The 16,702-nt window shown below is 35.4% G+C and overlaps 1 protein-coding gene across 18 annotated transcripts in view; it reads left to right on the top strand.

The window, feature by feature from the left end:
• Window positions 1-16,702, top strand: part of PLEKHA5 (pleckstrin homology domain containing A5) — a 256,773-nt gene that overhangs the window by 175,785 nt on the left and 64,286 nt on the right. For all 18 annotated transcript variants that reach the window (XM_049882592.1, XM_049882578.1, XM_049882577.1 and 15 more), the window contains 4 exons: window positions 1,473-1,588; window positions 5,790-6,257; window positions 11,798-12,263; window positions 14,980-15,063. In XM_049882592.1, coding sequence (XP_049738549.1) covers window positions 1,473-1,588; window positions 5,790-6,257; window positions 11,798-12,263; window positions 14,980-15,063 — 1,134 coding nt within the window. The remainder of the gene's footprint in view (window positions 1-1,472; window positions 1,589-5,789; window positions 6,258-11,797; window positions 12,264-14,979; window positions 15,064-16,702) is intronic.

The raw sequence follows: 16,702 nt of genomic DNA on the forward strand, positions 1-16,702 counted from the left end.
TTTTTTTTAAAGGGTCTAATGTAGAAATTTCATTTTAAGGAAAAGAGAGGAAATAAGGGTAACATGCAGTGATATCACACACTAGAATTTTTATAAAGTAGTAATTAAAGTGATCATGTGTGTTAAGAATATTTTCTCTGTAATTATTTAGTTTAATTTTCATTTTATTTTATGACAAGAACAGTAATTTTTGTTTCAAATTCTCTCCTCCGTGGTTTCGTTTCCTCTGAATTTATGAGCCACTTTTACTTCTCAAGTCTGTTGACATTAACGCTACTGATTATCAAAATGGTAAGTAGAAAATTCTTAGACAGTTGTTGATAGTTATTTTGATCACTGTGTTTATTGAATTATACCCTGATTTCTTTCTAAAAGGAATTTGAAGCAGCTCTTTTGACATCGTAGGTAAGATCTCAAGAGTAAAGTGTGTGGTTCCAGGTTTATTCCTCTTCCCTTTTTGTCTTTAGCAGATTAACTACGTACTTACTGCTCTTACCTCATAATGTGCTGAAATGAACTTTGGTTGTTTTTCCTTGCCTTTGAGTGTCTGCTAGGAAATTGTCACAGGCATTTTAAAATGAAAATTAAGAATGCTTGTCCCATGGAATTCCCCACATCAGCCTTTTTTTCTTCTTTGACACAGTCACTGCCGCTGCCAAGAGAGGCCTCTAGACGTATGCCCATCATTGCCATGTCAGAGCAGGGTGAAGATGGGCATTCGGTGCTTACACTTTGTGTAGCAGCTTCTCTTCAGCATCTTCTTTATTTTGTCTCCTTTCTGTTTTCTCTGGTCTAGAGGTAGAACGAACTACCATAAAGAAAAAACATCAAAATGACTTAACTACTTACCAGTAATTAGTCCTTTTTCATCTTGAAGCCAAAATGTTTACAGTCTAACCCTGAAGCTTGAAAGGAAAAGCTAAAAGTGAATACCACTTTGGATCATTTCTAAGTCTTGTATATGTATAGCTGTATGTTTTCCTCACAAAATAGCTGTACAGACAAAATATTTCATAGCAGCACCTTTAAGTACTAAGGAATTGCTAACACGAGGGGGAAATGTTATGACACGTGCATTTCAGTTCTCTTGCTGATTGCTGTGGAACACTGTTCTCGAACAAAGAGATGTGAATTGCAGTAAATGAAAATTGCTAGGGATGTGAACATGTAACAGTTGCCACTCGGTGCTTCATTTCTTACCTCCTTCCCTCGCCACACACAATTTTCTTTTTTTTACACTTTAGAGTAGACATAACTAAAAAAGGATAAAATTAGGAGAAAAAAATATTACTTATGTCTTTTTCAGGATTGTTTTATATTTTTCTAAAGTCATTTCTGAATCTGTGTACGAAGTCTACTTTCTTTAAAATTTGATAGTAATGATATATGTAAGAAAACCACTTAACTTTTTTCTTTTTCTTTTACAGAAATTCCCTATTTTCGTTTAAAATGATGGTGTCATTTTCAATCAGGCAGCCCATCCAAACATGCGGACCTATTATTTCTGCACTGATACAGGAAAGGAAATGGAATTGTGGATGAAGGCCATGTTAGATGCTGCTCTCGTGCAGACAGAGCCTGTGAGAAGGTAAAGGCTTGTAGGGAAAAGAATGGTGATCTCCACTTATGTTTTACTCCATTCCCTGCAAGTTTATGTCATTCTCATAGTACCTATCATTTTAATAGTCATGATATGAAATAACTTATTCCTCAGAGAAGTCTTGTTCTGTGTTAAATTAATATACCTTTAGTAGTTTTAGGTACACCTGCGTTTTTTTTTCCACCTTTACTCATTTTCACCTATCTGTGTACTGGGATGAATCTAGAATTCTAACATTCAAACCGAATGTTCTTTCTTCTTACAGAATTACCTTTAATTTCAGGTAAGTACATTTTTAATTGTTATCTGAAACCACAAATTTTTATCAGTTAAGACAGTGCTTTTTAAGATCCTACATCTTAGAAAAGAATTTTTCGTGAAGCGTAATTCGTATTTTTGTATTAGGTTATCTGTTTTCAAAGTTTAACAAATTGCAATCATAAATTTTCTTCAACATTTTCTAGTCATTTGATTGTTTTTGTGATGAATGCTTTCAGAAAATAGTTCATCAAGCATTTCAATTATTTCTGAGGGTGTATAATTCTTGATATTTTCTTGCCTTTGAAACTCCGATACTCAGATTCCTTGACAATATAGTTAAGTACTGTTAAAATTTTCTAAGTGTGATGTCTTTCTCTGCTTAAACATATGAATTATTACAATATTCTTGTATTATATTAAGAACTTATAAAAAAATTGTTTCTAAAACTACATAAATAGAACCTGAGTAACATACTTTTTTTTTAAAGTCTTTTGGTTTGTGGATTGAAGGACTCAAGTTGATGCTATATAAGTATATTGTTGTATGCCGTTGAGCTGATTCCAGCTCTTAGCGACCTGTATGCCAAAGTAGAACTACCCCATAGGATGTCCTAAGCTGTAATCTTTTTAGGAGCAGATCACCAAGTCTTTTCTCCCACTCAGTGGCTCGTGGGCTCGAACCGCAGACTTTCAGTTAGCCAGCTGAGTGCTTAACCATTGTCCCACCAGGGCTCCTGTATATATTAGGCTTATTTTGTTAAATACTGAGTCCAAGTCAACTTAACCTCTCACTGTAATTAAAGTTGGAGAAAAGCAGGCAGACAAAAGAAGAGAAGACCCAGGATTGAACTCTAGGACGCTTATTTTTAAAAAGCCACCCAATCATATGCTTGTTCTAGATTGAGAGCTAATAGAAGGCAAATCTACTTTTGGAACTCATATGTAAAAATTGCCTGAATGAATTTAAAGGTGAGGTAATTATCACTGATAACTGGAGAAAATACGTAGATTAAAAAGAATTAATTGAAAATCCTGGATAGTATCAACTTCAGAACAGATTTTTTAGGAATTGTTAAGAACACAGAAGTCAGTGTGGTAACTAAAATATTTGATTTCCTGAAATTCTTACTATTGTATGTTGTACTTTCCTCAGGTTTTTCAACTTATTTCCACTTAGCATTCTGAAAACTAGTATCCATAATTTGGAGTGAGAAAGATGATAGTCAAATTTTGCGTTAGACTCCTGGCAGCCTGCTAGGTTGATTATATGCTCATATCAATTTTCAGCCAATTTATGTTGATGTAATTTGCTTTGTTAGCCAGTAATTATTGATTGTCCCCTGCCTTGTGTCAGGCACTGTTTTCCTATAGAAACTATGTCATTTATTCCACTCCTAGCCATTGGCATTTTTACCCTGCCCGCTATGAGTCGAAATCGACTCGATGGCACTGGGTATTAGTTTTTAGTCATTCAAATCAAAGGCACCTAATTATTGTAATATTTCATAAGTGATAGGGGAGTTTGTTTAGTTTTAAGGCTATAGCTTCTCTTTCCTGTATGGTTAGAATACTTATAAATGTTTAATAAGGTATATCATCTAGAAGATAAAGCATCTAGCTTTTTATTTGATAGTTCATTTCTTCTAAATTCATAAAATATTTCATCTATGAGGTGCAATATCAAAGTCCCTTACTATGGATATCATTGATGGCATAAAAGAAATTTAATCATAGTATACCTTCTCTGTATAATTTCTGTTCGCAGCATCACTATTTTAATTTTCTGGTATTTCAGTATACTTATTGCAATAATTTTAAAATGTCTCTTTTTAAAATTAGATCACAAGCTTTACCTTATTTATATTACAGTAGCGTAATTTCTGGAACCCTGATAGTGCAGTGGTTAAGAGTTACAGCTGCTAACCAAGAGGTCAGCAGTTCGAATTCACCATCCACTCCTTGGAAACCTTATAGGACAGTTCTACTCTGTCCTGTAGGGTCGCTATGAGTCAGAATCAACTCAACAACGGGTTTAGCATAATTTCTGAATGAATTTTCTTACATTCAGAGAAAAGTCAGCATGTGTCTTTTTACTTTATATCTCTTAAATGATAAATCCTTGGAAAAATCAAGGGAAAAAAAGGCATTGCTACTCTAACCTCCCCTTCCCATATTTAGGAAAGGGATAAATTTGCTTTCAGAGTAAATTTTCAATGACTTTTATAAGCTCTACAGTATAATTTTTAAGATATCATTATTCCTGCCACAGCACCAAGGTCAGCAAATAGTTTTTTCCCCTCCTGTTTAAGGGCATCTCAATTCTTCCCCACAACAGTTATGGTAGCCAGATTATGGGTGTGTCAGAAAATTGGCATAAACTGACAGGTTAAATTTAAATCCCAGCATATGCTTGAAGAACAAATTATTGCTTAGATAGTGGTTCATAAAGTAGATACCTCATTAGAGTGGAAGCATTTGATTTGAAATCTTTAGTCCAGATTCCTAGTTAAGGTACTATCCAAAGGAGATAAGGATTTGCGGGAATGCATGTGACCAAACATTTCAGGTACTACCACAGAAAAATATCATCAAGGAAGCAGGCATTAACTAATTTTATCTTTCAAGAAAAAGAAGCTCCTCAACCTATCTCAGTAAACTTTCTCAGTGTCAAATATTGCTTCTAATCTGGAAGCTGTGGTTTATATCTAACCTAAATCATTCTTGCTACAGTTTATTCTTATTTCTATTTCTTCTCTAGTCTTATTTGGAAATGAAAAATATTGGCTCATTGGATAGTCTTTACCTTCTACTCCAAGAAAAATAATCATATTTCTTCTCATCTTTTCCTCACTGATCATATTCCACACTAGCGTGCACACACGTATGTGTTGTACATGCATCACTAAAGTTGGCTCCAGTACCGTACTTAGGATCTGGTAGAAGCATTATTGTGTATTCAGATGTGGAGAGGCCTCCCAAAGCGACATGGTCTTCATAAGTTCTGAACAAGTTAAGATCAGATATTCAGCTTGGTCTTGTCGTGGCCTGGTTTAGGAAAGCTGATTCTCATCAAAAAGACCTAGATATAGCAACTGGAATGGTGATGTACAGTGAGCAATAAAACCGTCAAGTGGTCCAGACATACACTTCTATCTAGCACATTCTTCCAGTGGGCAGATGTACATGGGATGCCAGATTCAAATCCAAAGGTTGCTTGATGAAGTAATGATGAATGATGGTAACAAGGTCTGTGTGGCCACTGATGAATTCATCTGAGCTCACAACAACCCTCTGACGTTGGTGCCATAATTATCCCCAATTTACCAAAGAGGAAATTAAGGCAATGTACATTTCTGTACCTTGCCCAAAGACACAGCTATTAAGAGGGAGACCTGCGATCTGAACATAGACTGTCTGGCACTGAGAGCTCTTAACACTCTCAGCTGCCTCTTAAATACACACCTAAAGAGTTAAGCTAGTTAGTCATATGGTTCAGATCTTTGATAGCATCAGACTATAATTTCATGGTGAAGCCGTTTCCACAGACCAGACTCATATTTGTCTCATGATGACTACTCTCCTGCAAATGTGGATTTTATGGTTTAACTGTCAAAGGGCCATCTTATTTGCTTTATTCCCAGGTTTATGGTGGAGGCATACATCACGTTTTATCCTTCAAGTATTTCGTCCTGTACATGTTTTGTGTTTTCTTTTTCTCTTTTCTATTTATACATTCTGGCATTTGGCTTAAATTTTAATACCACAGCATTGGGGATTTGTGCATATTTATCTCCGTGAGCCTCTCAGTTTGTTTTTTTTTCCCCCCTTAAATTCAAAGGTAATTTCATTTATTTTCTAGATTGAAACTCAGAATTATCATGGCATTTTTTTTCATATGATTTACTATGATTTTCTTTTCTGATTTCAGAGTGGACAAGGTTACATCTGAAAATGTACCAACTAAAGAAATGAATAATATTCCCAACCATAGAGTGCTAATTAAACCAGAGGTCCAAAACAACCACAGAAACAAAGAAATAAGCAAAATTGAAGAAAAAAAGGCATTAGAAGCTGAAAAGTATGGATTTCAGAAGGATGGCCAAGATAGACCTTTAACAAAAATTAATAGTGTAAAGTTGAATTCTCTGCCGTCTGAATATGATAGCGGGTCAGCGTGCCCAGCTCAGACTGGACACTACCGGCCAGGCAATGTGAATAGCTCAGAGAACAAAACAGCCAATATTAGCCTGGCAGATGTTAGAGGTGGAAGCCACCCAAATACAGGACCTGTACACACAGATGCTGATCGAGTCATACAGAGAACCAATTCAATGCAACAGTTGGAGCAGTGGATTAAAATCCAGAAAGGGAGGGGTCATGAAGAAGAAACCAGAGGGTAAGTGTCTTATTATGCTTTATGAACCCAAGTTTATTTCAAGCTACGTTGGTGAAGATTGGTTTTCAACCTACCAGTTAGAAGTATTGGCTTTAATTGTGTTTTAGATATTACAGCTTTCATTACTGTATCTTTTGTTCATGGTGATTAGATGTAAACATTTCCTCTCTCTCCCATTACTCTGTCACCCAGCTTACTAATAGCAAGAGTTCATTTAGCACAAGGGAAAACTTAGGTTGTAAGTAGAAATTAGGCTTGTTTGGAATGAGAGAGGCAGCAAGACCTACCCCCTATAGCTTTCCCATCTTACCCCCCATCACTACCACCTTCTCCTGGAATTATGATTTAAAAAAAAAAAAAAAACCTGTTGTCATCGAGTCAACCCTACAGGACAGAGTAGAACTACCCTTTAGGGTTTCCAAGGGGAAGCTGGTGGATTCGAACTGCTGACCTTTTGGTTAGCAGCCAAGCTTTTAACCATTACGCCACCAGGACTTCAAAATTACGATTAGCCCGTGAAAACTTGTCTGCACCATCCCCACAGCCCCACTCTGGCTGTCTTCTATTAGCAGCTTCTGCAGCTTAGTCCAACACAGGGATCTCATAAGGCAAGTAATGTAGAGACAGTGAGAGCTTATTGCTCTCTAGTTCCCAGTCTTTTTTCTTGGCCTTATTAAAACCAGAATGTACGTGACTAAATATTAAACCTATGCATTCATACATACTCTTGTTCTTTCGTATATTTATTGTACAACTACTGCATGCTAATCACAGAGCCAGAAAATAAAATAATGAAAAGATATATTCCAGATTCTTACTAAGCCTATTGTCTGTTGTCTACTTGAGGTGGTTGAATAAACAAATGCAGTGTAGCATAACAATAAATACATTGAAGAAAGGACCGGGTTCTATAAGAACATAGGTCGGGGACAACCAACACAATCTAAGGTTTCAGGAAAACCTTTCTGCAGGAAGTGAGATACAAGCTGAGATATAAAGGCTGGTATGCATATCTGGCAGTGGTTTTTTTTGTTTGTTTGTTTGTTTTTGTTTTTTTATGCATATCTTGGCTTAGGTACACAGAGCACCAGAGTTGATAGAGAGCAGGAACTCAGCAGAAATCCAGCATGGCTTGGGTGTAACTGCTGTGATCTGTGATCGGGGGTGAAAAAGAAAGATGGAGAGATAAGCCAGAAAAGATTCATTCAGAATTGTGTTTCAGAAGATCACCCTGGCTACAGAATCTGGAGAATGAATTAGAAAAAGTTCAAACGTTATTGGAGTAATTGAAGTGGGAACAGGATGGGGTATATTTAAGATATAATGAACAAGACTAGTTGATAGCTTAGATGTGCTTTTGATTGCAAAGCAGTCTCACTCAAGACTTGTTTGAGTGATTGGTAGAAATCAAGAGATACCCTGCTTTTTAACCTGAACAGCTAGGGTTGTCTGATGCCTTTTACCACAGAGAGAAGATTTGGGAAGAGAGAAAGTAATGAATGGTTGAGGTCCCTGTATCTCCAAAGAGAGATCTGGACTTAAGTACAGTTTGGGGAGTCATCAAAAGTAATTAAAGCTAAGGGTAAAAAATAGTTAAAATAATTTAGCAGGGAGGCTAGATAAAAGAAAAATTCTGAGGGAAAACTTAAAACAACATCTGCATTTAAAGAATAGGAGGAGGGGGCTGTGTGCTACAGAGGAGACCAAAAATAAAGGCCAAAGGAATTGGAGGAAAGGCCTATAGATGAGAATACAGGACCCCTTAACCAAAGGATTACTGTAACTCTTACCTGTCAGTAGTAGAAAACCAGAAAACAATGACGTTAATAATGTTTTGATTAAAGGAAGAGTAATTTATTTTAATAGTGAAACTTTAGAGGTATGTGATTGTGCTTCTAGTTTTCTCAATTCTGATGGCTGCCATCAGCAGTTGTTAGCTGAATTTTCAGCTGTCTTTCACAAGTGCAACTTAAAAGCCTGGGTACACTCGGCGTTGTCCTTTGTTATCTCTCCAATATCCTCCTGTGCTGTGTTGTTCAGCTCCGCTTTCTTCTTCTCTACCCTCAGTATTCACTTTTCTAATTTTGCCAAGCAATGGTTGTAAGAAATATTTGCTATTTCAGAAATAAAATTTCATTATTCAGAAAAGAAGCCAGATGTTTAAAAAAAGAAAAGAAAGGATGTTTGGAGGTTTAATTAAAGTAATCACTTTCAGGGAAATGATAAAAATCCAAACCAGAAGAAGTGCCCAATCTCTACCTAGCAAATTAAATCTCACTTCAAAGTGGAATCACTGTTCCTGAAGTAAAATCATACTTTAAGAGCATATAGTTAGAGGGATTCAACAAATATCTGGAGATTAGCTTTTTTTTTTTTTTAATTGCATAAATGTTAGTTTCCAAACACACACGTAGGCTTTGTGTGACTTTTTTCTTTTGAACGCAGACAAGCAGCTTCTGAAGACTGGTCTTAGGTTATTTTGAACTAAGGTTTTCTCTTGAGTTCTTCCTCCATCTCTGAGTTCACTGTGATGCCGGCTTGCATAAATACAGTTAGTTAGATGTTCTTATGAAATAGCTAGAGTCCAATTTATAAACTTCATAAAATATAGTATGTTTTATAATGTAATTTTTTTTTTATTGGTAGAATGAAGCATAATTGTAATTCATGGAATCATTCTTTAAAAAATCTTTATGAAAGGCTCTCTTTTGTTATTAAAGTTCTGATAGAAAGAAAAGAGGTTTAATATTTAGTCAAATAGTAGATCCGTGCATCTGCGGACAAAGCTTTAAAGTTTCTTTGTGAGTGACAGGCACTGTTAAGACGCCTGGTGCCTTAAGCCGTTGTTCTGCATGGCAGAATCGCAGGGACAGGGTTTCATGGTGTTTGACAGGCAGCTGCTGCTGAATGGAACACTAAACCTGATGGGGAAGCTTACAGTGTTCATTTCTTAAGTTTTCACTTAAAAGTAAATCACACTTTGCTTAATTTGAATCTCTTTAGGGAAGACCACTGAAGGGAATTGTAGTTTTTTTAAAACCAGGTCTCAAAATGCTAGAAAGTATATGGGATAAAAATAAATCTACCTGATAATAACCTTTTTTTTTTTTTTATTGTGCATTAGGTGAAAGTTTATAGAGCAAATTTGTTTCCCATTCGATAGTTTGTATATAAAGTGATTATAACATTGGTTTCATTCCGTTTAAACTAATTTTCCATTAAAAGTTCCAAAAATGGCAGAAGAGTCTTTTAAACTTTGTGGTCATTAATAGAAAAATAGCTTACAGTTAATAACCATGTGATGGGTTGGCAGCTCAAGTCTGACATACATCTCTACAACAAGGACCAGCTCATATTCTGTATGTTTTCTGTTACACAGCATGAATGTTTCAGTGACCAAGACTCACAGAGGGGTTTGGTGTGATTCCATTTTATGAACTAGAATTTAAACATTAATTTAGAGGCTGTTTTTAGTGTTCTGACAATGTATATTCTTCCCTTATATGATTATTAATCTTTTCTTTTTAAATATTTCCAAACTGGGTACAAAGGTAATATTATTTATATGATCCATAAATGTTTCTATGATATAGTTTAGTGCCTAGCAGAGCCTTTTGCTAAGATCTCTATAATGTATCCTGAATTTATGAGTGACCAAATAAACCACAATAAAAAAAAAAAAATATGTCAGGGTAAATTGCATGAGAGCCAGGACGAAGTCTCTTGTTGGAATCAACTTCCCCTGGCTGACATTCTTCCTAAGCAGGTAGCCTTGGTGTTGCCAACTCTGAACTTGTTTCGGTTTCTGGCTTTCATGTCAACAAAGAAGGTGGGGATAGGGAAGGATACCGAACAGAAAAAAAGCAGGGGGGCGGGGCGGCGGGGCGGAGGGAATATACCTGGAGGGAATCCAGCAAGGGACTGAACTCTTTCTACTGGTTACATCAGAATATTAGGTACATTCCTCCCCCTCCTTTCCCCAAAGTCATGAGATGGTTGGCCTAGATGGGTTTCACCTGAGGGTATATTGTCCAGTTCTGACCTAACCTGGTTCACGTAGAGACATTGCATCTGAAGAACAACCAGGATGGTGAAAGAATTTTTATTTAGGAGGAATGATTAAAGGAAATGGAAATATTTAGATTACGAAGTAAGGCAGGGAATTTTAGAACTTTAAGATACACTAGTGATCAAATTGTCTACTAGATGAGAAAACTAAAAGCCCAAGACGTTTCAGTTGGTCAGTCAGCTAGATTTTGATAACATGTGCAGTGAGTTTATTCAGATTAATTTTTTGCCATCTCTATTTACATAATTATGATAGAAGGGTAAGTTTATTCCAGTAGAGATAGTAGCATAAAATGAATACTTGTAATTTAATCCTGCTCTTTTTAATCTGGATTTTGTTTTTGTTGTTAAAAAAAAAAAGGCTATGTTGTAAATCGTAGCTATACTCTCTCTAAAACTGATGTAGAAACACAAATATAACTTATGTAAAGTTTGTATTAACTTTTTAAAATAATTTTCATGTCATGTATTTGACCTAGCATGAGGCTAACACAAGGATAGTTTTTATAAACTCAAAAGAGTGTGTTTATTAAAGTGTTAAAAAGAAAAATTTTGAGTTGAAATTACTTCATTCTATTTTAAGAAACTGAAATAATCTGTGCTTAGTAATGTGCTATTATGTATCCATATCAAAAAACAGGCATTTTAAAAGAACTCTATTTTGAATGCTTGACGTAGGTAAGGAATTTTTAGATTGCTTTAAAAAGCCCCCCTCCAAAAAAAATGTTGAAACCATTCATTAAGTGGAGTATTAATTTCTGTGCTGGAGAGATTGCAGAATTCCTGAGATTTGCAATTTCATATCTGAAATATTTTCATGTTAAGTGTCTTGTCTTTATATAATATTTTTATCCTTCAGTTTTTTTTTTTTTCCAAGTTTGAAAAAGTTATCAACGGACATTACTCCTTCAAATCACAAATATACTTATGTACTTCCTCCCATAAGTCGATGTGCTTTTTTGAGGGAAGTGGTACCACAGAGTAGTTAATATATACCTGTGATAGTTTATCTTCAGGCTCCACAGATAGAACTCAGAACTTCAGTATTCCATCCATATGCAGACCTCCTAATTAACTGTTTGAGTGAGATATGTGAAAATGAGATTCTGTGAGTTTATTTATATAAAAGCAAAATATGAAGACAGGCTTGAGATTAGATCTTGAACATTCTGATTTTTGAAACGAAGTATAGTAAAACATTCTTCTTTCTTTAAGCCAAACTATATGTTTTGTGGAGTTAATAGTCTCTTATTTTATGTAACTGATATAATTAAGCCTATGAAATTGAATTTCATAAAAAGATTAAAATCTGTTAATTAATAATTTATACCTTGTATAATGTTTCAATCCTTTAAAAAAGTAAGTCCTAATATAAATTTTACTTACCAGAGGAAAGGAAGAGCATTTTAATATAGAATCTGGAAAATTGCTGTCCCCCTCATTTTTACATTTCAACCATTTTTATATTTTAGAGTAATTTCTTACCAGACATTACCAAGAAATATGCCAAGCCACAGAGCCCAGATTGTGGCCCGCTACCCTGAAGGTTATAGAACACTCCCAAGAAACAGCAAGACCAGGCCTGAAAGTATCTGCAGTGTAACCCCTTCCACTCATGACAAGACAGTAGGACCTGGGGCGGAGGAGAAACGGAGGTCGATGAGAGATGACACAATGTGGCAGCTCTATGAATGGCAGCAGCGTCAGTTTTATAATAAACAGAGCACTCTCCCTCGACACGGTACTCTGAGTAGTCCTAAAACCATGGTTAATATTTCAGACCAGACGATGCACTCTATTCCCACATCACCTTCCCATGGTTCAATAGCTGCTTACCAGGGATACTCACCTCAGCGTACATATAGATCAGAGGTGTCTTCCCCAACGCAGAGAGTAGATGTGACAATAGACCGCAGACACAGAGCTCATCACCCTAAGGTAAGATATGTGCTGATTTTGTGTGTTACCTCACAACTTTATGGATGCTGTGTTTTATTTCTAATGCACTGCTCTTTCTTTTAAATGTGAGAGACAAGAATAAGGCCAAGGTGGGCAAGGCAGTTCTTTTTTACTTTAAAAATTAACTTAAAAATATTCTACAGTGTCAAAATCTCACTTATAAAACCTAATGCAGTGCTTCATCTCTCAGGAGCACGGAAACAGTTCTTTTGAGAGGATGTATTATGCATTCTTCTCTGCTTGATAACATATCTTATCAGCTCTCCATGTAGGTTAAGAGCACATGCATTTTTATTGGCTGTGCACACACTTTCAAATTCCACACCTGCCCTCTTCTGGTATACCTGCGATCTTGTATCAGGCTCATGCTGTTCTTTGCAAGGATAAAAGTGTTAACCCCATTTTCTAACTAGCTGAATATATGTTATATTGACATATATTTCCTTAGGTGCCAAACTTGATATTAGAGTGATAATGCTTAATGGTATACATACTTTCCAAAAATTAAGGTGTAGACGCAGGTCATGTTTCAGTCTGTACCATAAGTTGGTTTCAGCATTGTTTCGTGGAATATTTGGAGTGAATTGCAGAGTGCTTTGTATGGATCACTTTTCATAATGCTAAAGCTGTTGTTCTGATCAGTCACCCTGTATGTGCTGAGTTCCCTAATATCTACCCTAAAGTCAAAAAGAGTTTTTTTCTATGATTTGTTTTTAATCCTAGTGAATTTCTGACATTAAACCATTTAAAAATACACCTTTCTTCTTAGCTTTGTGATAGCCTGTATCCTTCAGTTGCATTATTACCTAAAGCGTCTGGTTGATCATTCCAAAAATAATCATTTGTTTGAAATTGATAGATCAATCAGGAATTTATTTTGGAGGAAGCTTGAGTGTATCTCATTGAAAAAAGGCCACCTTTGACCTCCATTGTAACAAAGTTCAACATTTGTATGTCCAAAGTCTAATCACATTTGTTAAAAATCGTAACAATAGTCAAGAAAAATCCGATCTAACATTAAAATAATGTGTTAAAAGTGACTAAATTGCATGGTCTCATGATTGTGAATGTTTTTCACATTCTTAGCCAGAATTTAAAATCTGTTGCGGCATCAGCTGTGAGATGAATTTGTGCCCTCTGTCAAGTTTTAGCCAACTAAATGTCTACCCCTCTTCCTCCAAAAAAACTTCTCCAACGTTGCCAGATTTGTTCTTACAAACTATCCTGTCATCTATCTTGATCTATACCAGTGGTTCTCAAAATGTGGTCCACAGACTCCGATGGAGTTTCTGAGGTTCCCTAAGACTCTTTCAGGGAGTCTGCAGGGTCAAAACCATTTTCATAATAATTAGATTATTATTTGCTTTTTTCGCTGGTTTACATTTACACTAATGGTCCAGAAGCAATGGTGAGTAAAACTACTAGCAGCATAGCATAAGTCAGGGCAGTGGCTCCAAATTGTTCTACTGGTCGTTTTACACTTCACTGCCATACACGCTCAGTAAAAAAATAAAAATAGCAGTTTTCCTTAATGCCATTGATTTCAAAACAGTAAAACTAATTTTATTGAATCTTGATCCTTGATTACTATCATCTTAATATTCTGAGTGAGTAATGGAAATGTGAAATGTATAAAGCATTTCTGTCACATACCAAAGTACTAATGGTTTTCTCATAAAAAAACACATGTGTGATTATGTTGGTTGCAAGCTAAACTAGCTCCTTTTTTTCATGGAGCACCATTTTTACTTGAAAGAACAAATAACAGACAAACTATGGTTATTCAGACTTGGGTATTTGACAAACGCTTTTTCTTTTTTCAAAATGAAATACGAACCTGTCACTGCAAGGAAAACGACTGACAGTATCTATCACTGATGACAACATTTGCACTTTCAAGCAAAATTTAGAATTTTGGAAATTTTGCCTGTGCCACTGTGAGCTTGACAGCTGTCCAGTGCTTAAAGACTTTTCTAGTGAGATTGGTGGTAATATTAACAAGTGTGATTCATTAGATAGTATATTGGTATGAAATGGGCAACATTCGGAAGATCTGTTTAATTCAGTAAGCCAGTAGTTTCCAAATGATGGATGTTTGATATAAAATGAAGCATGGGTAAAAGATTCATAAAGAGCACAAATAGATAATGAATGTTAATGTAACAGTATGAAAAGTTCATTGATGTAGTTTCAGATATCACATTGCAACTAACCTTTTAGAAACTACCACTCTTTGAGCTTTAATGTAGTATAATAGTTGAATATCCACAACTATTCAAAAAACCAAGTAAAGCTCTCTTCCCTTTTCCAACTGCATGTATCAACAAGGGTAGATTTTCTTAATATACTTCAACTGTGAAAGGGCATATCACAACAGATCGAATGCAGGAGCAGATAAGTGAATCTGCCTGTCTTCTGTTACGGCAGACACTAAAAAGATCTGCAAAAGTGTAAAGCAATGCCACTCTTATCACTGAAATTTTTTTTAAGTACATAAAGGGTCCTAAGACCAAAAAGTTTGAGAACTGCTAAACTAGACTGTAGAATTACTCTGTTTATCAGCATCTGTGTTTAGTCAAACAAGAAATTTCCATACCTGTCTTTCACAAGCACTAATAGCAATTTTTAAATGGTATTTCATAATATAAAAGATGTTTTTTATCACAGAATTGATGTTGTGCCTTTATGTTCCTAGCATGTCTATGTGCCTGACAGAAGGTCAATGCCAGCAAGCCTAACTTTACAGCCTGTTGGTTCCCAGAGCCTCCAAGGCAAAACAGTGAGTATGGTATCTTTATTTACCACATCACATTTTTTATTTATGTGCTACACATAAAAATATGTATTGGAAATAGCTTTTAAGTTTGAATTTTCAGAGAGGTGCATCCCAAAGAAAAACCATTACTGCTCTTGCAGAGGGAGATGCACATCAGAAGAATTTGGAATCATGTAGCCATTTCAGTGTCTTAGAGGATGTGGCTTTGCCTAATTGTCTGACTGCCTAAATAGAAGATTATGTTTTCAAGGCTTTTTTTTTTTTTTTTTTTGTATAACCTGGGTTGCAGGTTCATTTACCTCCTCGAATTGTTAATTCCCTTATCCTTAAAATAGAAGCTGGAGTAATTCAAATCCAGCAAGGAACCATTTGTAGTCAAACTGTAGACCTATAAAGAAGTTTCTGCTGTAGATTTTTATATAGATTAACTACTTAAGAGCAAAAAGTTTCTTAATTGCATGGTTACACAGAAAAGTAAAGACTATAAAAATATCAGGTCAAAGCAAGTACCATTGTTACTGTCAGTGCTACCTTCAAATTGAGAATGAGTTCTATTACCAGGACACTATTTTTCTTCAAATTAAAGAGTAAATACAACTTTTCATCACTTCAGTTTATTTTAAAGGCATTTTTTAATCAAGGGAACTATGCTTTAATATCAGTAGATAGCCTTGATTTCTGTGAAAATGGGATTTAAGCCCCATAGAGTTGTTCACTATTTAAAATTCTCTGCCTGAAGTGATCAGAGGAAATTCATCTTCAGTGTTTTTTGTAAACCTCCTTTTATTTTATGTTTCACATGCTTAGATAGAACAAAGTATTTCCTGGCTTTAAACTACTTGCAATTTGTTTGTTAATGTCTTAAAAATTGCTTAATTAAAGCTAGAAATTTTTAGTGTTAGAATTTTTAAAATTAGATTGTTGGTCTGCCCAAGAAGCAGACTTTATCATAAGATATTGCTAAATATCATATTAGGAAATTTTATCTTTTGCCCTGCTCCCTCTAGTGGATATTTAGGATAAAATTTATTTACAGCCTCCATGGCTTTTTTTTTCTTAATCCAATGTGCTTCTGTTTATTTGACTTCAGAATTTAAATATCTAACAAACTTATTGGATTCTGTCATCCTTTTGAAAATCTCTTTATCCTTCATAAGTAATAAAGAAGAGTTTTAAGATTTCTTCTTTTCATATTTCTGTCAGATATCAATCTTAGAATATCTAAATCCCTTACTCCACCCTGCCTTCTCCCTGGCAAGACCTCACGAGCTTGGTAATGATCATAAATCCATTGCCAATGAGTCAATTCCGACTCTCATCAAATCTGTAGGGACTGCCCCACAGGGCTTCCAAGGAGTGACTGATGGATTCAAACTGCTGACTTTTTGGTTAACAGCTAAGCTCCTAACCACTGTACCACCAGGGCCCCATAATATATGGAATGTCCCAGAGTCGTGAGGTCACTCAATGTGGTTAGCATTAAAGCAAAGACAGCCATTCTTTTCCTATTGTATCGTTTCTTCAAGTCACACACACGTAATAAACATTCTTTAATTACTTAATATAAAAGACTATTGTCTCATTTTTATAGATACCCAATTTTATCTAAAGAATCCAATGATAGCTACAGTTTACTTCTGAC

This window comes from Elephas maximus, chromosome 4 (assembly GCF_024166365.1).
Source record: "Elephas maximus indicus isolate mEleMax1 chromosome 4, mEleMax1 primary haplotype, whole genome shotgun sequence".
Taxonomy (NCBI): Eukaryota; Metazoa; Chordata; class Mammalia; order Proboscidea; family Elephantidae; genus Elephas; species Elephas maximus.